Below are 20323 nucleotides of genomic sequence, written 5' to 3'. Positions count from 1 at the left end.
TCCAGAGCTTCTGCCCTGTCCAGACGCAGCTGCAGGGTGAGCAGATACCACAGGCTCCCAGGGCCCCACAGGCTAGGCTTAAGGAGCCAGTACACAGCCACAGGGGGCCAGGATGGCCTCAGGGCTGCCTGCACATTGGTGGATCTTTGCTTGCAAACGCCCCGGCACCATGGCACTAGGCCTGCAGGCTGTACCCTTGGGTGGTGGCTGCTGGCCATCCTTTCCCACCTGGGGCTGGCTGGCCCATTGGCAGGTGCAGGGTGTCATTTCTTTCAGCCCCTCCTCTGTCATAGGCTCATCTTCCTGTGTGTGAGGGAAAGGCAGGTGCCAAGTCCACTCCCTGACAGGCCGCATAGCCTCTGGGTCCCACCCCACGGGGTACACTGTGTGTGTGTCTGCCCTGGGAACCAGCCTGTGCCGGGGCTGTTGGGGGATCCAGTGCCACCCTCCATCTGCAAAGTCCACGGCAGAGAGGGTTGGAGGAGAGGAGAGTGTGCTGAATGTTTGCTTCAGGTGGGCTGGCATGGCCTGAGCAGTGGGAGAGAGGGCACAGGAGGGGAGCCTTCCAGACAGAGGAGGCCTGGGCCCCAAGTGGTCAACAGCTTGACCTCTTGGAAGAACCAAGCGTGGCTGTGTCTGGGAACCTGGGCCTCCAAAGGGGAAGTGTGTGGTCAGCCCGCAGGCTGCCGTGTGCCATGGCTCATGCTACATGGGGAGAGCAAGGCAGGGCGGGGTGGTTCCCAGTGAAGGTGGCAGGACTCAGCAAGTGTGGGCCTGTGGAGCCAGCCAAGAGCTCACACGCCACTGATGGCCCCTCATCATCCCCAAGACTGAGGCTGCTGCTCTCTGTGACTTGGCACAGCCTCCAGGCATGGGGTTCCTAACTCTACCTGCCTGCGTTCTTGCCCTGGCTGTGGCTGTGACAGGCAGGGCAGGGCTGAGGGACACCAGGTGAACGAGGGCCCCTGCTCTCTTTCAGAACCAACACCATCATCCTGGTAGATGCGGACGGCCACGTGACCTTCACTGAGCGTAGCATGATGGACAAGGACTTCTCCCACTGGGAGACCAGAACCTATGAGTTCACACTGCAGAGCTAACCACACCTCTGGGCCTGGCCAGTGGGCTTCTGGGGGGCCCTGCCTTGAGGGGCACTGTGGACAGGAAACCTTCCTTGGCCATACTGCATTGCACTGCCTGTGGCTTGGCCAGCATCCCCCGGATCAGGGCCCTGTGGTTTGTGTGTTACCCATCTGTGTCCCCATGCCCAGTTCAGGGTCTGCCTTTATGCCAGCGGGGAGCAGCAGAGTCTGATACCAGGTCTAGGACCGGCCCAGGTATACCATGAACATGTGGATACACCTGAGCCCACTCTTGCACATGTACACAGGCACTCACACGGCACACACATACACTCCTGCACGTGCACAAGCACACACGCAAGGCATATACATGGACACCGACACAGGCACATGCACATGTACATGCATAGGTGTACTACACATGTGCACACATGCACAGTTGCACAGACACACACACACAGGTGCACACACACGATGCCGGACAAGGCAGAAGGGCGACTCTCACCTCTCATGTGCTACTGGCCAGTGGGCCTTTGTTCTGGTCCAATGACAGGAGTAGGCTTGTATTTAAAAGCAGCCCCTCCTCTCCTGTGGCTACAGAGCACAGGCGTGCTTGGATTCTTGACAAGCAGACCTGCTTCTGCAGAGGAGACAGCCACATTTGGAACTGGGCACCAAGAAGACCTGAGAAAAACCCATTCTCTTTTTTTTTTTGAGACACAGTCTTGCTCTGTCGCCCAGGCTAGAGTGCAGTGGCACGATCTTGGCTCACTGCAACCTCCGCCTCCCAGGTTCAAGCAATTCTCCTGCCTCAGCCTCCTGAGTAGCTGGGATTACAGGCGCTGGGATTACATGCCCAGCTAATTTTTGTGTTTTTAGTAGAGACGGGGTTTCACCGTGTTGGTCAGGCTGGTCTTGAACTCCTGACATGGTGATCCACCCGCCTCGGCCTCCCAAAGTGCTGGGATTACAGGCATAAGCCACCACGCCCGGCCGAAAAACCCACTCTCATAACAGAAGTGCAGACTCATTGCCAGATTCAGTGCCCTTGAGTGTGCCAGAGGTCCTCTGTGTTTGAGACAATCCTGTGTGTGCCAGGAGGCTCCGTGTGCACCAGGGGCTCTCAGACTCCCGCTTACCCAGCTGGAGACCACGCCTCTGGCAGCCCCATCTCAGCCAGCCCTGCTCTATCCCTGCTCCCTCCAGGTGAGGCAAACTTCATAGGAATCTGTACCTGAATGTGAGCTGCTGATAATGAAACTCTGAGGCTTTGGTGAGCGCATTTCGAGGCCTTTCCCTTGTGTGCAGGGTGCCAGTGGGAGCTGCTGCGTCTCCTGTGCAGCCAGACACCCTGGACAAGGCCCTTCCCACCTCCCCCTTTCCTCACGGCTTCTTCAGCACCACGGCTTCTTCAGCACCACAGCAGCCTGTGGGTCAGTCCATCTGTCCTCGGGCAGGGGCTGCTGTGAGAGACCCCATGCGCGTGCGATATGATAGATGCTGATTATGGGGCCAGCCACCCATAAGGTCTATCAGGTCGCCATGGAGGCCCCACTGGAGGGGGAGGCAGGCTGGCCTGGACTTCTATTGGATGGTGGGGGCCAGGGGATGGTAGGAGGGGCAGGAGAGCAGGTCTGCATCTGTCTCAGCCCCAGGAGATCCTGGTTTGGGGCCAGATCTAAGGAGCTTGCATCCCTGAGCCTGGCCGAGTATAAGGGGGTCCCGGATATCCAATGCTGAGACCTAGACTTTTCTAAGCCTCTGCACCCATCCCCTAACTTGGCCTTTTCGGATCCATGAGAGTGCAGGGTGAGTGTGGACCTGCGCCAGGGCTTCCCGGCCTGATTGTGACATGATGCGAGTCCACCTAGGGAGGAGCAGGGGCCTCCCCGTCCCTTCCCCTTCCTGCCCAGACGACTGCTGGGCTGAGAGCCTTCCATGGCTCACTTTGAACTCAGAAGAGTTTCCCCGCTGCGACCCAGGCTGCACCCCCAGGCCTGAGGAGAAACTGAGGCCCCAAGTCCCATACGTGTCCTCCGAGTCAGGACAACAGGCTCCCGGCTGGGGGCACTGCCCTTGCTGCCAACACATTCACCTGCCCCAGTGGCCACCGTGTCCTGTGCCGGTGACAAGTGCCAGCTCCCAACCTGGATGGCGCCCTGCCCTCATGAAGAGCCCCCCGGATGTTCACTTCTGCCCAGAGACCCGGCCTGCCCAGGAAGAGCAGTCTTTGCTCTTGCATGTGTCCCTCTGCCCTCACCCTGCCCAGGGCTCCCCAGCAGCCTGAGCCCCCTAAGGAAGCACAGCCCTCAATGGTGATTCTATTGGTGTTAAGAGTTGTGTCCCCCCAAAAGATATATCAGTGTCCTGACCCACAGTACCTCAGAATGTGACTGCATTTGGAGATAGGGTTCTTCCAGGGGTAACCAAGGTAGAATGAGGTCATTAGTGTGGGCCCTAATCCAATATGACGGCTATCCTTATAAATAGAGGAACATTTAGGCTGGGTACAGTGGCTCATGCTTATAATCCCAGCACTTTGGGAGGCTAAGGCAGGAGGATTGCTTGAGCTCGGGAGTTCAAGACCAGCCTGGGGCAACATGTCGAAACGCTGTGTCTACAAAAAAAAAAAAAAAAAAATACAAAAATTAGCTGGCCACGGTGACTCACACCTGTAGTATGAAGCTGAGGTGGGAGAATCACTTGAACCCAGGAGGCAGAGGTTGCAGTGAGCCAAGATTGCGCTACTGCACTCTGCCTGGGCAACAGAGGGAGACTCTGTCAAAAAAAAACAAAAAAGGAAGATTTGGGCTGGGTGCAGCGGCTCACATTGTAATCCCAGCCCTTTGGGAGGCCAAAGCTGGAGGACTGCTTGAGCCCAGATTAGCCTGGGCCACATAGCAAGACCCCATCTCTACAGAAAAATTAAAATTAAAAAATTAGTGGGGCATGGTGGTGCACACCTGTAGTCCCAGCTACTTGGGAGGCTGAGGTAGGAAGATCACTTGAGCTCAGGAGGTGGAGGCTGCAGTAAGCCGTGATTGCACCACTGCACTTCAGCCTGGATGATGGAGAAAAACCCTGTCTCTTAAAAAAAAAAAAAAAGGAGAAAGAAAGATTTGGACACGGACAGATAGGCACACAGGAAGAACACCGTGTAAAGACTGGAATTCTGCTCCACGAGCCAAGGCATCACTAGAAGCTGCGAGAGGGGCCTGCTTCAAAGCCTCTCCTGGAGCCGTCAGAGGGAGCAGGACTGCCATCACTCTGATCATGGACTTCCAGCCTCCAGAGCTGTGTGACAATAAATGTCTGTTATTTTAAGTGGTTCAATTTGTGATGCTTTTTTTTTTTTTTTTTTTTTTTTTTTTGAGACAGGGTCTCACTCCATTGCCCAGACTGGAGTGCAGTGGCAAGATCACAGCTCACTGCAGCCTCCACCTCCTGGGGTCAGGCAATCTTCCCACCTCGTCTCCTGAGTAGATAGGACTACAGGTGCATATGACGACGTCCAGCTAATTTTTTGTATTTTCTGTAGAGATGGGGTTTTACCATGTTGCCTGAACTGGTCCCAAACTCCTGGGCTCACATGATCCTCCCACCTTGGCCTCCCATAGTGCTGGGATTACAGGTGTGAGCTACCGAGCCCAGACTGTGGTGCTTTTTTTTTTTGAGACAGAGTCTCACTCTGTCACCCAGGCTGGAGTATGTTGGCACAATCTCGGCTCACTGCAACCTCCACCTCCCAGGTTCAAGCAATTCTCCTGCCTCAGCCTCCCGAGTAGCTGGGAATACAGGCGCCCACCACCACGTCCAGCTAATTTTTTGTATTTTTAGTAGAGACAGGGTTTCACTGTGTTAGCCAGGATGGTCTTGATCTCCTGACCTTGTGATCCGCCCGCCTCGGCCTCCCAAAGTGCTGGGATTACAGGTGTGAGCCACCGCGCCCGGCCGACTGTGGTGCTTTTTTAAGGCAGCCCTAACAGACTAACACAGTAGTGATCTTCACTTTACAGATGAAGAAACTGCAGCTTGGGGTGATACCATAATGGCCCCCCAGTTCCCAGCCAGGTGGAGAGGCAGAACCATGGGCCAGGACAGAATAGGATGAGTACAAGGTGGCATCTCTGGGGGTGCCTGCCCCACAGATTCATGGTCCTCCCATGCTGGTGTCCCCACAATATCTGGCACTGCTCCCCACTTCACCTTACTTGTCCAGGCCTACCCCATACCCTCAGCTCACAGCTACACACTCTGCACAGCTCCTGCCCCAGGGTCTTTGCACTCACAATTCCCCTGCAGATATCCAAACCACACTCTTCCCCCAATTCCTGCAGGTCTTTACTGAAGTCTCAGACAGGCAACTCATTTAAAGTTTCGGTTTAGCCCAGCATGGTGGCACACACCTGTAATCCCAGCTACTTGGGAGGCTGAGGTGGGAGGATCGCTTGAGCCCAGGAGTTTGAGGCTGTAGTAAGCCATGATTGCACGACTGCACTCCAGTGTGGGTGACACAGCAAGCCCCCATCTTGAAAGAAAGAAAAAAGAAATAAAGAGGCTGGGCGCGGTGGTTCACACCTGTAATCCCAGCACTTTGAGAGGCCAAGGTGGGCGGATCACTTGAGTTCGAGACTAGCCTTACCAACATGGTGAAACCCCATCTCTACTAAATATACAAAAATTAGCTGGACATGGTGACAGTTGCCTGTAATCCCAGCTTTTCGGGAGGCTAAGGCAGGAGAATCGCTTGAACCTGGGACGCGGAGGTTGCAGTGAGCTGAGATCGTACCACTGCACTCCAGCCTGGGTGACAGAGCTAGATTGCATCTCAAAAAAAAAAAAAAAAAAAGAAAAGAAAAGAAAAAAGGAAGGAAGGAGGAAGGAAAGAAGAAGGAAAGAACTCTCTTTTTCTCTATGGCAATGAGCACGTACCATCTGGTGTGCTGTGTGCTAGGATTGTTTCTTGTCTGTCTCTCCATCAGAATAGGAGCTTCAGGAAGGCAGGGACCTTTCTTCTCTAGCCCACCACTGTACTCTGATGTCCAGGCCAGGTAGGCATTTGAGCCAAGAATGACAGTGCTGGTGCTTCCCAAGCCCCCATCTATTTGGGCCAACCCCTTGATGCAAGGCCCTTGTGCTAATAGAGGGTATAGGGGCCCAAAGCCCGTGCCTTCTAGAAGAGCTTTGGACATGACACCAAGAATGGCTGGGCCTGGACAATGGCCTTCCTTGCACTGCCCAGCCAGTCATCTGTGCTTGTCACCAGATGCACCTGATCCCTGAGTCCCCAGCGTGGGTCCCTTTCTCCCAGGCAGATGGGGAACTCACCTCCTTATCAGATGCCCCTTCCCAACATAAGCTGCTTCTGCCCTCTGGCCGAGATGGCCAAGGTGAGCTGTGTAGACATAGAGTCTGGAGGCATGGGGCTAGCCAACGTGGAGGCAATTCTATGAACAGACATGGCCAGGCCAGGAATGCGGCATGGCCTCAGGTCTCATCCTGGAAGACCTGGGCTCCTGGTCTGCCTGACGACTTCCTGAGACCATGTCTTGTTCTCATCTGCCAGCAGATGCCTGGCTAATGGGTGAGCTGGGCTTAGGTGGAAACACAGGAGCTCAGAGGGGAAAGGATCCTCCCCCAGCTTGGGCTGGAGTCCCAGCTTCCAGTCATCAATCTTTGCAACCCTGGGGCTGGACCTGGATAAGGTTCCATGGTAAGGATACTTCTCCGTCACCCAGTCAGTTCCAGGCTGTGTGGGAAACTGGCTGTGATGGGCAAGTCTGAGGTCTCAAGTCTGACAGAGGCCAGTGGAGCCTCCAACTCACCAATCCACCAAGTGTGAGAGGTTGCTTTGGTTGAATGGCCATGTGCTGGGCTCTGACTGGCCCAGCCACAGGGAGGCTGGCATCCCCTAGCTGTGTCCTGGTCCCAGACCCTCCAGGGCATGGACCCCATTGTGAGGTGTCTGGTGCTGAGGTGGTGGGGAGGCCTGTGCAGGCCTACAGCTTTGTCATCTGCAACATTCCTCTCCCCACTTTCTTTAAACTTTTTCATTCAGAAATGATTTCAATGGCCAAGTGCGGTGGCTCACGTCTGTAATCCCAGCACTTTGGAAGGCTGAGGCAGGTGGATAACCTGAGGTCAAGAGTTCGCGACCAGCCTGACCAAAATGGAGAAACTTTGTCTCTACGAAAAATACAAAATTAGCTGGGCATGGTGGCACATGCCTGTAATCCCAGCTACTTGGGAGGCTGAGGCAGGAGAATTGCTTGAACCCGGGAGGCAGGAGTTGCAGTGAGCCAAGATCGTGCCATTGTACTCCAGCCTGGGTGACAAGAGCGAGACTCCATCTCAAAAAAAAAAAAAAAAAGAAACCTCGTCTCTACAAAACATACAAAAATTAGCTGGGCATGGTGGCAGGTGCCTGTAATCCCAGCTACTTGGAAAGCTGAGGCAGGAGACTCGCTTGAACCCGGTAGGCAGAGGTTGCAGTGAGCCAAGATGGCACCACTGCACTCTAGCCTGGTGACACAGCAAGACTCCATCTCAAAAAAAAAAAAAAAAAAATTCAATTTACTAAAAGATTTAAAAAGTATTACAAAAAATTCCAATATCTTTCACCCATACCCCAAATGTTAATGCCGCACCCAATCACAGAAAAATGATTACAACCAGGAAATTAACACTGATAATGTTAAAGAAAGAATTACTGAATGACACTTGCTAAAGCACTGTAGGGAAGACTTTATTCAGGACCATCTTGCTAGGTATAGGGACCATGGGAATGAGATTCTGCAGTGGGGGAGAGAGATTAGGCTCAACTCCGGATGGGCAAGTGGGAATTGATAGCCAAGGAGCAGGGGGGTGGGAGCTGGGTCAGCACATGGAAAATGACTAAGAAGAAACATCCCGGGTAAGGGAGATTCTGGCTACACCAATTAACAGGATTTTTGCTGAAGACAGGCCACGGTGACCAGACATCTTCACCTGGGGGATAGTGTAGGAACGGATTAGATAAGGAGGGTGATCAGATGTCGAGGGTCAGGGGATGCTTCTTGCTAAAGTGACTTTGCAGGGTTCTTGTTCTAAGTGAAATTTACAAGGAAGTGCACAGATGGGCCTAGAAGAAGGTTCAGGAGCCTGGTTTGGCCAAGCAAAGAATCTTTGTCGGTCCCTCCTCTTGTTCAAGGAAAGAAGAGGTTATCTTTCCCTGAATAGTACGAGTCCATTTCCTTGCTGGGCTGCCTTTTGTTCATTAAGGGCCAGCTGAATCATCTGCTGGGACCGGCAGTAGAGGAGATATCCTCCATGGGTGTGAGCCGTCAGGCGTTGCATGTTGAAGATAAAAGAAAAACAAAGATATTAGTTGGAACCAACTATAAACTCAGTTTCTGAGTTCAGAGGGCAGCTACTCAAGATTTCCAGGTGCTGTGCTTGAAGCATCTTCAGATGGAGTAGGGGCTAACAGACTATCATGGATGGCAGTTTGCGTGTCATGAAGGCTGCCCACAAATTATCTGTTATGGTGCCATCTCAAAGTTTCTTTCTTTTTTTTTTAGATGGAGTCTCACTGTTGTTGCCCAGGCTGGAGAGCAGTGGCACAATCTCGGCTCACTGCAATCTCTGCCTCCCAGGTTCAAGCGATTCTCTTGCCTCAGCCTCCGGAGTAGCTGGGACTACAGGCGCACGCCACCATGCCCAGCTAATTTTTGTAATTTTAGTAGAGATGGGGTTTCACCATGTTGGCCAGGATGGTCTCAATCTCTTGACCTTGTGATCTGCCCACGTTGGCCTCCCAAAGTGCTGGGATTACAGGCGTGAGCCACCATGCCCGGCCTAAAGTTTCTATCAAGTTGTCCAGGTTCAGCTTAAAGGGCTTCAGGAAATGGGAAGTTTTAATTTTTAGTGGTTCCAGGCCAGAAGGTTGGGAAAAAAACTGGGAACATCAGTTTAGAGAAAATCAAATATTGGAGGAAACTAGAAGAATTCAGGATCCAATCCAGTTTGTAGGTAAATATGAAAACCTCAAAAACAATGAACAGGGCTAGAATCTAATAATGAGTGCACTATAATTTTCTTCTGAAACTAATTTTTCTCTATATAGTCACCCCACTTCTATCAAAGATGTTGAAGTAAGACTAATTTGTTTGTAGCTAACTTTAGGTTGATTAAACTTGGCCTAATTACTTACATAAGTGCCGCAACAATAGTGATTGAACATAGGCTTTAAGTTTGCTTTGCTGGGACTTTTTTTTTTTTTTTTTTTTTGACACGGAGTCTGGCTCTGTCGCCCAGGCTGGAGTGCAGTGGCGCGATCTCCGCTCACTGCAAGCTCCGCCTCCCAGGTTCACTCCATTCCCTTGCCTCAGCCTCCCGAGTAGCTGGGACTACAGGCACCCGCCACCATGCCCGGTTAATTTTTTTTTGTATTTTTTTCATAGAGATGGGGTTTCACCGTGTTAGCCAGGATGGTCTCGATCTCCCGACCTCGTGATCCGTCTGCCTCGGCCTCCCAAAGTGCTGGGATTACAGGCATGAGCCACCGTGCCCGGCCTGCTAGGACTTTTAATAAGGCCTCTCAGATTGGGCTTTTAAAAGCCTTGCCAGGCTAGGAAGCCAAGCCAAAGCCTCACCATCATACTTCATTTGCAATCGTTATAGGTTTGGGTGAATTCCTCTCTTTTTGAGGTCCCCCAAAATATCCTGACATCCTTAGGCCTGTCAGGAAGTGACTTTCCTTACTCACCTACAAGGCAACCATGTGACCCATGTATTCAAGGTTTAAAACCCATTTTTCCCCAAGGGCTTTATTGGTTCCATAAAGTCATCCTTAGTTACTTAAAGTTGTCTGGCCATATCTGAAAATACGGCATTCCAGTCAGAGCTTTGGTAATATAAACGGCATTTCCAATTGTGTCCTGTTACAAAGAGAACAGGTTCTTACTGAACTTATGTAAATAACCATATTGCCATTAAAATAAAAATACTCATGAATAGTTTCCGAATTATGGAAGGATAAGGTACAGAGAAAAAGTAATTGTTTCACTTTTGTTTACAAAGGCATACTTTACCAAACTGCTGTAAGCTATGGATAACTTAAAAGAGAAAAAAAAATGTTTCCTTAAATCTGGAAAACAAAACATTAAAGAACCAGCAATGTTTCAAACAAAACATAAAAAAATTATCCTGGCTGGGTACAGTGGCTCACACCTGTAACGCTTAGGAGGCTGAGATGGGAGGATCATTTGAGGCCAAGAGTTTGAAACCAGCCTGGTCAACATAGTGAGACCCTGTCTCTACAATAAAATTAAATAAATAAATAATTGTCATTGGTTTATTCATTGCCATGTAATTTACTCTTGTTCTGTTTGATCTTGATCAGCAGTTTCACGAACCCCTCAGTGTCTTCATTCGAGTTCTGGAAATTCTGGCCAGGTGTGGTGGCTCATGCCTGTAATCCCAGCAATTTGGGAGGCCGAGGAAGGCAGATCAATTGAGGCCAGGAGTTTGATACCAGCCTGGCCAACATGGTGAAACCCCGTCTCTACCAAAAATATAAAAATTAGGGCCGGACGCGGTGGCTCACGCCTGTAATCCCAGCACTTTGGAAGGCCGAGGCGGGCGGATCACGAGGTCAGGAGATCGAGACCATCCTGGCTAACACAGTGAAACCCCGTCTCTACTAAAAATACAAAAAATTAGCCGGGCGAGGTGGCGGGCGCCTGTAGTCCCAGCTACTCGGGAGGCTGAGGCAGGAGAATGGCGTGAACCCCGGGGGGGCGGAGCCTGCAGTGAGCTGAGATCGCGCCATTGCACTCCAGCCTGGGCGACAGCGAGACTCTGTCTCAAATAAATAAATAAATAAAAAATAAAAATTAGCCAGGCGCGGTCGTGGGCGCCTGTAATCCCAGTTACTCGGGTGGGTGAGCCAGGAGAATCGCTTGAACCCGGGAGGCAGAGGTTTTAGTGAACTGAGATCGCGCCACTGCACCCCAGCCTGGGCGACAAAGCGAGACACCGCCTCAAAAAAAAAAAAAAAAAGAAAATTTGTAGATACTGGGGTCTCACTATGTTAGCCAGGCTGGTCTCGAACTCCTGGGCTCAAGTAATCTTCCTTCCTCGACCTCCCAAAACTCTGGGATTACAGGCGCAAGCCACCGCGCCCGGCCTAACCTTCCCTGTTTTGGAAATCCTGTTATAGTATTAGCAAATGGAACAGCGCCAGACAGTTGAGCACACGCGTTCTTTATAAATGATGATGTCTGATACAGTGATGCTTTTGACCGGGTTGTGTAACGCGTGTGTGTGCACGGTCTCTTCTGCAGTGCCCACCGAAGGTGGCCTGTCTGCGCGTCCGCTCCCGGCGTACCCCGCCCTCCCTGTTCCCGGCATTCCCCGCGCTCCCCGAGCTTCCCGCGCTCCCTTGCTCCCGGCATTCCCGGCGCTTCCCGTTCCCGGCGCTCCTCGCGGCCGCCGCCCTCCGTCCGGCGAGCCCCGCCCGGGCAGCGACTGTTAGCGAGACCGCGGCCTGGGCGCCTGGTCCCGCCCGCGCGGCCGCTCTATTGGGCCGCGCGCCGCGGACACGCGCGCTACGCGCCGCCGATTGGCGGCCTCCTCAGCCCGCTCTGCGGCTCCCCCAATGCGGGGCGGCCGCGCGCGGGGATTGGCCACACGCCGCGAAGGCCCGCCCTCCGCTCGCCCGGCGCGGCAGGCGGGTCCCGGCGACCGGAGAGCCTGGACAGGCTTTCCAGATGGCTGCGGCGGCCTGTCGGTGAGGCCCTCCCGGCTGTGGTCTGGCTGCGGGCGGCTCGGGCAGCCCGCGGGCGCCTCAGGTAGGTGCGGGGCGCAAGGGGCGCCCCGCTGGCGGGCGGGCGGGCGCTGCGGCCTGCGCGAGGGCGCGCCCTTCCCTCCCGCCTCCCTCCGGGACCGAGGCCGCGGGCGGGGCGGGGGCGCGGAGCCCGGCCTTTGTGAGGCAACATGGCCGCGGGCGGTGGAGAGCGCGGGGTGGGGACCCCTCCGGGACTGGGGGCCGGGCCCCGGGCCCAGGCGTTGCCGACACTCGTCGCTGTCCGACCGGGTAAAGAGGCTCCTCTCCCTGCGGGCCCGAAGCCTAGCATCGCCTTCAGGCGGGAAAGGTGTCGACAGGGCCAGTGCTCACCTGGGACCCTGCCGGCTTTAACACAGTTTGGGAAATCCAAGAAGTCGCCTAAGTCTTTTTGTCCACAGAATGTTCACGGGTTGAGTGTCACGTAGATAATTGGGATACGGTTTTATTGTAACAATGAGCATGGCGGAAATAAATGGAAGGTGGCAACCTGTTGACAGTGATGCCTGTCTGGTGTCAACCGATGGACTTGGGTTTCTCGTGGCAGGAGTCTGATTTGCCTTTTTGCATGCTTGCATGTACCTTGTTCCTGCACGGCAGTTCTGTCTATGGCTGTCGACTGTTCGAGGCCAACCACCAGGCGAGGATCCACTGTTTTCTGGTCAGACTAGACTCCCAGCTGTGGGAGTGGCCCAAACCCTGCTGCAGGCCTTCACTCACAAAAGGGAGTGAATGGCCAGCCCGGGGTACCCAGTGTTGCCTCTAAGTGAGAGATACGAGGCCTGTTGGAGGATGACAAAAGGAACGGATGAGGTCATACTGCCGCTGGGTTGGGCGGGAGGCTGCAGCGGGAGAGACTTGACCAAAAGGCAGCCTCCGTGGCGCTGGCACTGGTGCTGGCCCATCACAGCCAGTGCCTCTGTTAGCCAACACAGCAAGTGGGCTAGGAGGAAGGGTGCTGTCCAAGTGTATGGGTTTTCTCCCTGTGCCAAGGGTCCAGGGGAGTTTGCCGTGAGCCCGTTCCTGTCCGATAGTCCTGTTGGCAAGGCAGGGTTTGCATGCGGTGTTTGGTCAGCTGGAGCAGTGGGGAGGCCTACCGGCGGAGAGCTCCCCTTTGAGCCCTTTGCGGCCAGGCGCTGTGTGGAGCACTTCCCAGGGGTTGTTTTGTAGTCTCACCGTGACCTTGGGGTAGGAAATGTGCTTCTGGCTGGCTTGCCCAGTTTAGACTCTCTTGTTGTAGCCCTCTCCTTTGTGATGTCATCCAGCCTCCTGGCTTTAATGCCAGCTTTCCTTGACATCTTCACAGCTCCAGCCCTGGCCTCTCTTCTGAGCTCCAGCCTGGTGCTTCTGGCCACCTCTTCCATATCTCCGTGTGTTACTTTGGCGCCAAGTAGCCATATCCAAACCAAACTCAAATCTTCACCCATCCCAAAACATTCCTTGGCCTGTCTAAAGTCCCTTTGATTCCTCTCTTTCCTACACCTTCATGCAGTCCTAAGGAGGCCCTGTCAGCTCACCTTCTATTTCTAAGCACAGACCATTTCTCACCACCTCCAAGTTAACATCCTGGCGCAGCCTACCTGGTGAGCCTCTAATTCTCTTTACTGTCACCTTTGGTCCTCACTCCCCATCCACCAACTATAGTTTTTCTGGAAACAGTGATTCTTCTTTCTTTGTTTTTTTTTTTTTTTTTTTTTGAGACAGAATCTCACTCTGTTGCCCAGACTGGAATGCAGTGATCTCAGCTCACTGCAACTTCTGCCTCCCGGGTTCAAGCGATTCTTCTGCCTCAGCCTCCCAAGTAGCTAGGACTGCAGGCGTCCACCACCACCACCACGCCCAGCTGATTTTTGTATTTTTAGTAGAGACGGGGTTGCACCATGTTGGCCAGGCTGTCTCGAACTTCTGACCTCAAATGGTCTGCCTGCCTCAGCCTCCCAAAGCGCTGGGATTACAGGCGTGAGCCACTGTGCCTGGTCACAGAGTGATTCTTTTTTTTTTTTCGAGACGAAGTCTCTCTTTGTTGCCCAGGCTGGAGTGCAGTGGTACGATCTCTGCTCACTCTAAGCTCCGTGTCCTGGGTTCAAGCCATTCTCCTGCCTCAGCCTCCCGAGTAGCTGGGACTATAGGCGCCCGCCACCACGCTCGGCTAATTTTTTGTATTTTTAGTAGAGACGGGGTTTCAACGTGTTAGCCAGGGTGGTCTCGATCTCCTGAGCTTGTGATCCGCCTGCCTCAGCCTCCCAAAGTGCTGGGATTACAGGCGTGCACCACCGCGCCTGGCCCAGAGTGGTTCTTTTAAACCATAAGATGGTATAAAACAGAGGTGGTGTAGATGTAAGCCAGCTTGCCTGCTTGTGAAGCAGCTCCATCACTTCCTAGCTGTGTGACCTTGAGCATGTGGATGAACCTTTCTTCCATAATGCTGTGTGAGAACTGGGTGAGCTAAAATGCTTAAAGTGCTTAGAACAGGGCCTGGCTGAGGTTTGGTTGCCACTGCTATCCTGGAATCAGCTGATGCCACTGTGTGGGCCTTCCTATCCGGTGGCCCTTCTCTCTCTCACTAAGAGCCAAAGTCCTGGCAGCAGCCTCGGAAGGCCAGCCCTGATCCATCTGCCCTCATGGACCTGGCCCACTGTCACGTCCCCTCAGCACACTGCCCCAGCTGGCCACACCACATTCCTGACCCCAGCCCTCTGCTTTTCCTCTCAGTGTCACCTGGAACATCCCCTCCTCCCAGCCCTGTAACCCATCTGGCTCACTCCTCTGCCTTCACGTGGACGCAGGCCATGAAGCCTTCTTGGATCCCCCTCCCTAAAACTGCCTCCCCTTCTTCAGGCGCTTTCCTTGTTTTGTTTTTGCTTGAATACTTCTTGGCATGTGACAGGGTACATGCTTTTCTTAGTTGTTAGCGGTCCATCTCCCCCACTAAAATGTGAGCTCTGTAGGGCAGGGTTTTGTCCACCTTGTGTCTGTAGCATCTAGGATGGTGCGTGTGTGCGATGAATGGAGAAAGCTTATAGAGGGGAGGAAGGAATTTGCCCAGGACTGCCCACCACTGAGCTCTGGGGCTGGGCAGGTTTCCTGCTTTCCCAAGGAGCTCACTCACTTGTACGGCACCAGGCTTCCCTGCTGTGCATTTCTTCAGTGCCGCCGCTTGGCGCCATTAGCACCTTTGCTTGGAACGTCTACTCTGGCTGCTTCTTCGCCTTCTGTGGTAGCAGGCTTCCCCATTCCGTCCCACTGTTGGTCTCTAATCCCCTGCTCCTTGTGGCTTCTTCACGTAGCTTTTTGTGTCCCAGAATCATGGATTGACTCACCAGGGTCTCTGTGGGACTGCCAGGTTCTGAGGTGTCTGGCCCTGGTCTTCCTTATAATCTGTGGCACTGGGCGCATTGACCCCTCGGTCTGTTCTCTGAAATGGTCTTTCTTGGTTGCCAGGAGACTGACCTCACCCCACTTAGTGTTCCTCATGCCTGCCTGCTTGCTGCCCACAGCCTCTTGAGCGTCTTCGGCACTTTATAGTCAGTTGTTAGCTCTGTGCTGTGTTTCCTGGATCCTCAGCACCTTTGATAGACACATCTTTGGGGACATACGGTGTGAAATTCCCATTGGATTCAGAAATGTTAGGACATCTTAGAATCCAGGAAATGGGGTGACAGTCAGTGGTCATTGCCCTGCCAGTGTGTCCAGGCCCTGTGACCTTGTCTCTTGTCCATATAGTGCGTTCCTTGGAGTAGATGGCCAGTGGATAGTTGTTAAATGTATTGATTAAACCTAAACTAGTCTCTGGTTTTCATGTTGCGTCCCCTTCGAAGTACAGCCACCATGCCCTATCCCTTGTTAAATGTGTGGTGTCTGCATCTCCTGTTCTTTCTGGGAATCTTGGGAGGATGTTAGGTCACGCAGTGCGGTTTGCATGTGTGCATCTTTACTGGTGTGCACGCATGTGCATGCATGCGTGTTCCTGTGCACGTTGTGGGAGTGTGCATGTGTGTGTGTCTGCATGTGCTCCTCCTGCTCTGATGCAGGGTTTTCTGGCTGCCCCCTCAGACCCATCTTCCCTGCTTCATGTTGTCCCTTTCTTCATGCTTCCCCTGTAGTAAGGCTTCCTAGAATTGCATCCTTAACCCTCGTCTCTGGGTGGCCTTCCTCCTGTGGGTTTGGCGACTACCTCCTCAGTGCGTCCTGGCCTTCTGTATCTGGGCCAGTCATGGCTCCAGAGTTGTGGCCTCGGCACCTTCAGAGCCTGCCTGGAGGTCCCCTCTGTTCTCCTCGCCAGGCTCCTGCCTGCATGCTGGAATTTGGGTGTCCTTCCTTGTCTTTAGTTCCCTCTTTTCTCTGCTGTCCACCTCCATTGGGTCAACAAGTGTGGTTAGTTCTGTGACACTGTTCTTGGCCCATTGCCAGGGCCTCTTTCACACCTTTGTCCTCTGGCCTAGAGGACTGTCTCCGTGCCTCGGATGCAGTTGCTTCTGCCTGGCACAGCTGTGGGTCTCCCCTCTCAAGTAGGAACCTACTTGTGGCATGAGAGTCGCTTCACCTTCAGTGGCTCCTTATTGTCCCCAGGGCGGAACGGGCTGCAGATGGCACCCAGGCCTCTCTGTGCCTCGGCTCCAGCTGTCTCTTGTGGCTCCCCATCCCAAATCCTGGCAGGTCCCTTCCCCACAGCCACCCACCCCTCTCCTCCATCGGGAACAGAACTATGCTGCCACCTCTGGTGACCTCAGCACGCTGCATCACTGTCCCCGTCCACGTGCTACCCTGTGGGCCCAGGAGAGCCCTGGGGTCCTTGGGTAGCAGAGTGCCTGGCCATGCCTCTGAGGCCCCTAGTGCCGCAGAGTTGAGCTGAGGGTCTCGCGCTCGCCCTCTGACTGACCCAGCCCTTGCAGGTGAGTGGATTGCTGTGCTCTGGTGGCCTGAGGGAGGCCACGCGCCTTCTGTGTGTTCCAGAAAGGGTGCCTCCCACCGCATGCTTGCTTATCTGAGTTAGAAGAATGCTGTGGTGGAGTTTAGTGTAAATTTTTAAAATATTTTTTGACCCTTATGATTATATAGTTTTTGTGTTTCTGAAGTAGGAATTAAAGTGGGCAGTTAACAAAATATTTAACTTTGGACTTAAGTTATAATTCAGGTTCTGAAGAAAAAAAGTAAGGTTAGTTTGTTTTGATGCCTAAAAGGTCCTCTTAGGGAATATTATTTTGAAGCCCTTTACTATGCTGTTAATAGTGCTTGGCTTTTAACTTGGTACCAGGGAAGTGGAAGGTTTCTGTCATTTTGTGACGATATTTTTAAATTTCTTTGCAGGTGGAAGAAGAAAGGTGCCACTCCGGCATGAAGACAGACTCGCTTAGTCGCCAGTCACTTAAGCTGAGTGCATTGTGATTTCCAATAATTGAGGCAGTGGTTCTAAAAGCTGTCTACATTAATGAAAAGAGCAATGTGGCCAGCTTGACTAAGCCGCCAGCGCACAGCGCGGCAGGACGCGCCCGGGTCTCAGCGGACTTGTGCATGTTAGCTGTGTAGATTTATGTGAGGGCTTGTAAAACTCTGGTCTTGTAAACTAGTCTTAAGCGCTTTTAATATGGAGACAGATGAGAGCCCCTCTCCGCTCCCGTGTGGGCCCGCAGGAGAAGCGGTGATGGAGAGCCGAGCTCGCCCCTTCCAAGCGCTGCCCCGTGAGCAGTCTCCACCACCTCCCCTGCAAACGTCCAGTGGTGCAGAGGTAATGGACGTTGGCTCTGGTGGTGATGGACAGTCCGAACTCCCTGCTGAGGACCCCTTCAACTTCTACGGAGCTTCTCTTCTCTCCAAAGGATCCTTCTCTAAGGGCCGCCTCCTCATAGACCCGAACTGTAGTGGCCACAGCCCACGCACCGCCCGGCACGCACCTGCGGTCCGGAAGTTCTCCCCTGACCTTAAGTTGCTTAAGGATGTAAAGATTAGCGTGAGCTTTACCGAGAGCTGCAGGAGTAAGGACAGGAAGGTGCTGTACACAGGAGCAGAGCGCGACGTGCGGGCGGAGTGCGGTCTGCTCCTTAGCCCTGTCAGTGGGGACGTGCATGCTTGTCCCTTTGGCGGGAGTATTGGTGACGGGGTAGGCATAGGGGGTGAGAGTGCTGATAAGAAGGATGAGGAGAATGAGCTGGATCAGGAAAAGAGAGTGGAGTATGCAGTGCTCGATGAGTTAGAAGATTTTACTGACAATTTGGAGCTAGATGAAGAAGGAGCAGGCGGGTTCACGGCTAAAGCAATCGTTCAGAGAGACAGAGTGGATGAAGAGGCCTTGAATTTCCCCTATGAGGTATGTTGGCAGCCCCTCCTCTAGAGGGCTCTTAGCAAAACCCAAAGAGAGATTTGGGAATTGCGGCATCTTTTGAAAGCAGGGAAATTAAAAAAAAACAAAAAACAAAATCCCCTCTGAGGTGGAATAATGTTAATGTGGAGAAGAGAAAGATGTAAGGAGTCCAGATTTTTAAAGTTTCCTAATGAAAAGTTTGGCCCATGGGTAGGCCCTGTACCCCTGATCCAGCGTGTGGGGCAGCAGGTGCTGCTGAGATACGCTCTTTGGCACTGTGTGCCCCTGGACCAGGTGTGTTGGTGTCAGCTGGTAGCTTCATCCCGTTTGTTTTTCAGATGATCATGCACCCTAAGGGCACATCTAGGCCCCCTGAGAGCACCTCCTTTCTGTGTCTGTTCTCAGGAATGCTGTTGAGCTCTCCTGTTGCAGGAGCGTGAGCGCGAGGGGCTCTGGTGTCTGAACAGCGTGTTTTGCAGGATGACTTTGACAATGATGTGGATGCTCTGCTGGAAGAAGGCCTTTGTGCCCCCAAAAAGAGGCGAACAGAGGAAAAATATGGCGGAGACAGCGACCATCCGTCCGATGGAGAGACGAGTGTGCAGCCGATGATGACCAAGATTAAAACAGTGCTCAAAAGTACGTGTGTGGGTCAGAAGCAGTGGGTGTTCCAGGGCGGTGGAAGGGTGGTTGCTTCCTTAGCAGAAATGCTTTGAGAGAGCTCTGGTGCTAGGTAGTGGGCTGGGTGGAGGCATGTTTGAGAACAGGACAGAAATATCTGAGGAGAGAAACACAGGATGCAAGGACGTCCTGATGCATGACCCAGATGCAGATCCCGGTGTGTGCTATGGAAACCACAGAGCAGCAGGCACTGTGCAGAGGAATGGGAGGGGACTTCTGAGGGGGTCAGGAGGCGATGTTGGTGTATGCCAGAAGCCAGCATGACCATCAGCTGGAGGGTGTGGAGGCCAAGGGCAAGGTGGGTACACAGTGAGATGGCAGGTGATAGTTGTGATCCAGGTTCTAGTTCTGGACCAAGTGTCACAGGAAGCCACCAGAAGCAAGTGGTGTTACCTGATTTTTGTTTAACAACATGGCTTCTGGGCCACAGCATGGTGCGTGCACTTCAGGTGGGCAGGGTGGAAGTGCCCTGGTAGACGTGGCACTTCCTCAACTTCGAGTTGAGGGCAGTGGGGAGAGCACTTGGGAGGCGCCCAGAGTTGCACTGTGAGGCTCTGCCATCGATGTGGTGCAGGTGTTGGGGGAGTCGGAGTTGGTGGCTTGGAGGCACCTGTGAGGGTCCTGGTGGAGATGTGGGGCTCGGTAGAGGGACTGAAGAGATGCACGGGGACTCAGGCTCACAGGTGAGACCCTAGGCTGAGGGCTGGGGTGCAGAAGGTGGCAGGGTGCGACTGGGAGCAAAGCAAGCGGCGGGTGGCACATGGCCATCCTCCTTGGGCTATTGAGGGGATAAGTCAGCTATGCCAGGTGCTACATGTTGCTGCCTATGTCGTGTTGGTAGTAATTAAGCAGGAGGGCTTTTGGGCTAGACGGTTGCAGGCAGGGTAAACCTAGGGCTTCAGCTTCTGGGGCTGGGGGCAGGAGTGTTGACCTCGGGGCCTCTAGGAGGCTGGTTTGGTGCTGCATTTTTAGCAGGCTCATTCAGAAGGTAAACTCACCTGTCGTCCTGCACAGCTCACAGTCCAGCGGCCATTCTGGCCTGGATGCCTGGACCCTCACAGATGGACAGCTGCATGTGACCCCCACCTCAAGTGGCTGGGCCAACTTTGTAACCACTCACTGTCACAGAGGAGCAGCCCCAGTGGACCCATGGCCCGTCTCTTGCTTGGCTCCGTATTCCCTTTGCTTCTTTTCCTGACTTAGCCCAAAGCTGGCAGGAGGCAGCTCCATCTCGGCCTGACTCCGTGGGGAGAGCGCCCCCGCAGTGTGCGTGCACCCCTGGCCTTTAACACTCCCTCTCTGGATCATCACCTGATGGTGGCCTGGGTACAGGTGTCAGGTCCAGGGTCAGGGCCACTTGGTGGGTACCTGGCCCTGAGAGTCACTGGCCCTTTTTCCCCTTATGTATATTTTTAATTTTATTTATTTATTTGTTAT

General features: G+C 53.4%; 2 protein-coding genes across 16 annotated transcripts in view; both read left to right on the top strand.

Moving 5' to 3' along the window:
* TANGO2 (transport and golgi organization 2 homolog) overlaps positions 1–2364 on the top strand; it is a 52504-nt gene extending 50140 nt beyond the window's left edge. For 13 of the 14 annotated variants that reach the window (XM_030815833.1, XM_030815841.1, XM_030815836.1 and 10 more), the window contains one exon: positions 980–2364. In XM_030815833.1, the coding sequence (XP_030671693.1) occupies positions 980–1100 (121 nt within the window). In that variant the 3' untranslated portion in view covers positions 1101–2364. The remainder of the gene's footprint in view (positions 1–979) is intronic. The other variant, XM_030815843.1, reaches the window with a different exon arrangement.
* A 9398-nt stretch (positions 2365–11762) lies between these two features.
* The window catches only part of DGCR8 (DGCR8 microprocessor complex subunit), a 31919-nt gene continuing 23358 nt past the window's right edge, over positions 11763–20323 (top strand). Inside the window, exons 1-3 of one of the 2 annotated variants that reach the window (XM_030815813.1) lie at positions 11763–11914; positions 17215–18211; positions 18685–18844. In XM_030815813.1, the coding sequence (XP_030671673.1) occupies positions 17492–18211; positions 18685–18844 (880 nt within the window). In that variant the 5' untranslated portion in view covers positions 11763–11914; positions 17215–17491. Of the gene's footprint in view, positions 11915–14164; positions 18212–18684; positions 18845–20323 lie in introns of those variants that run through there. The other variant, XM_003280364.3, reaches the window with a different exon arrangement.

Source organism: Nomascus leucogenys, chromosome 7b (genome assembly GCF_006542625.1).
Source record: "Nomascus leucogenys isolate Asia chromosome 7b, Asia_NLE_v1, whole genome shotgun sequence".
Classification (NCBI taxonomy): Eukaryota; Metazoa; Chordata; class Mammalia; order Primates; family Hylobatidae; genus Nomascus; species Nomascus leucogenys.
This window is presented reverse-complemented; position numbering and strand designations above follow the sequence as displayed.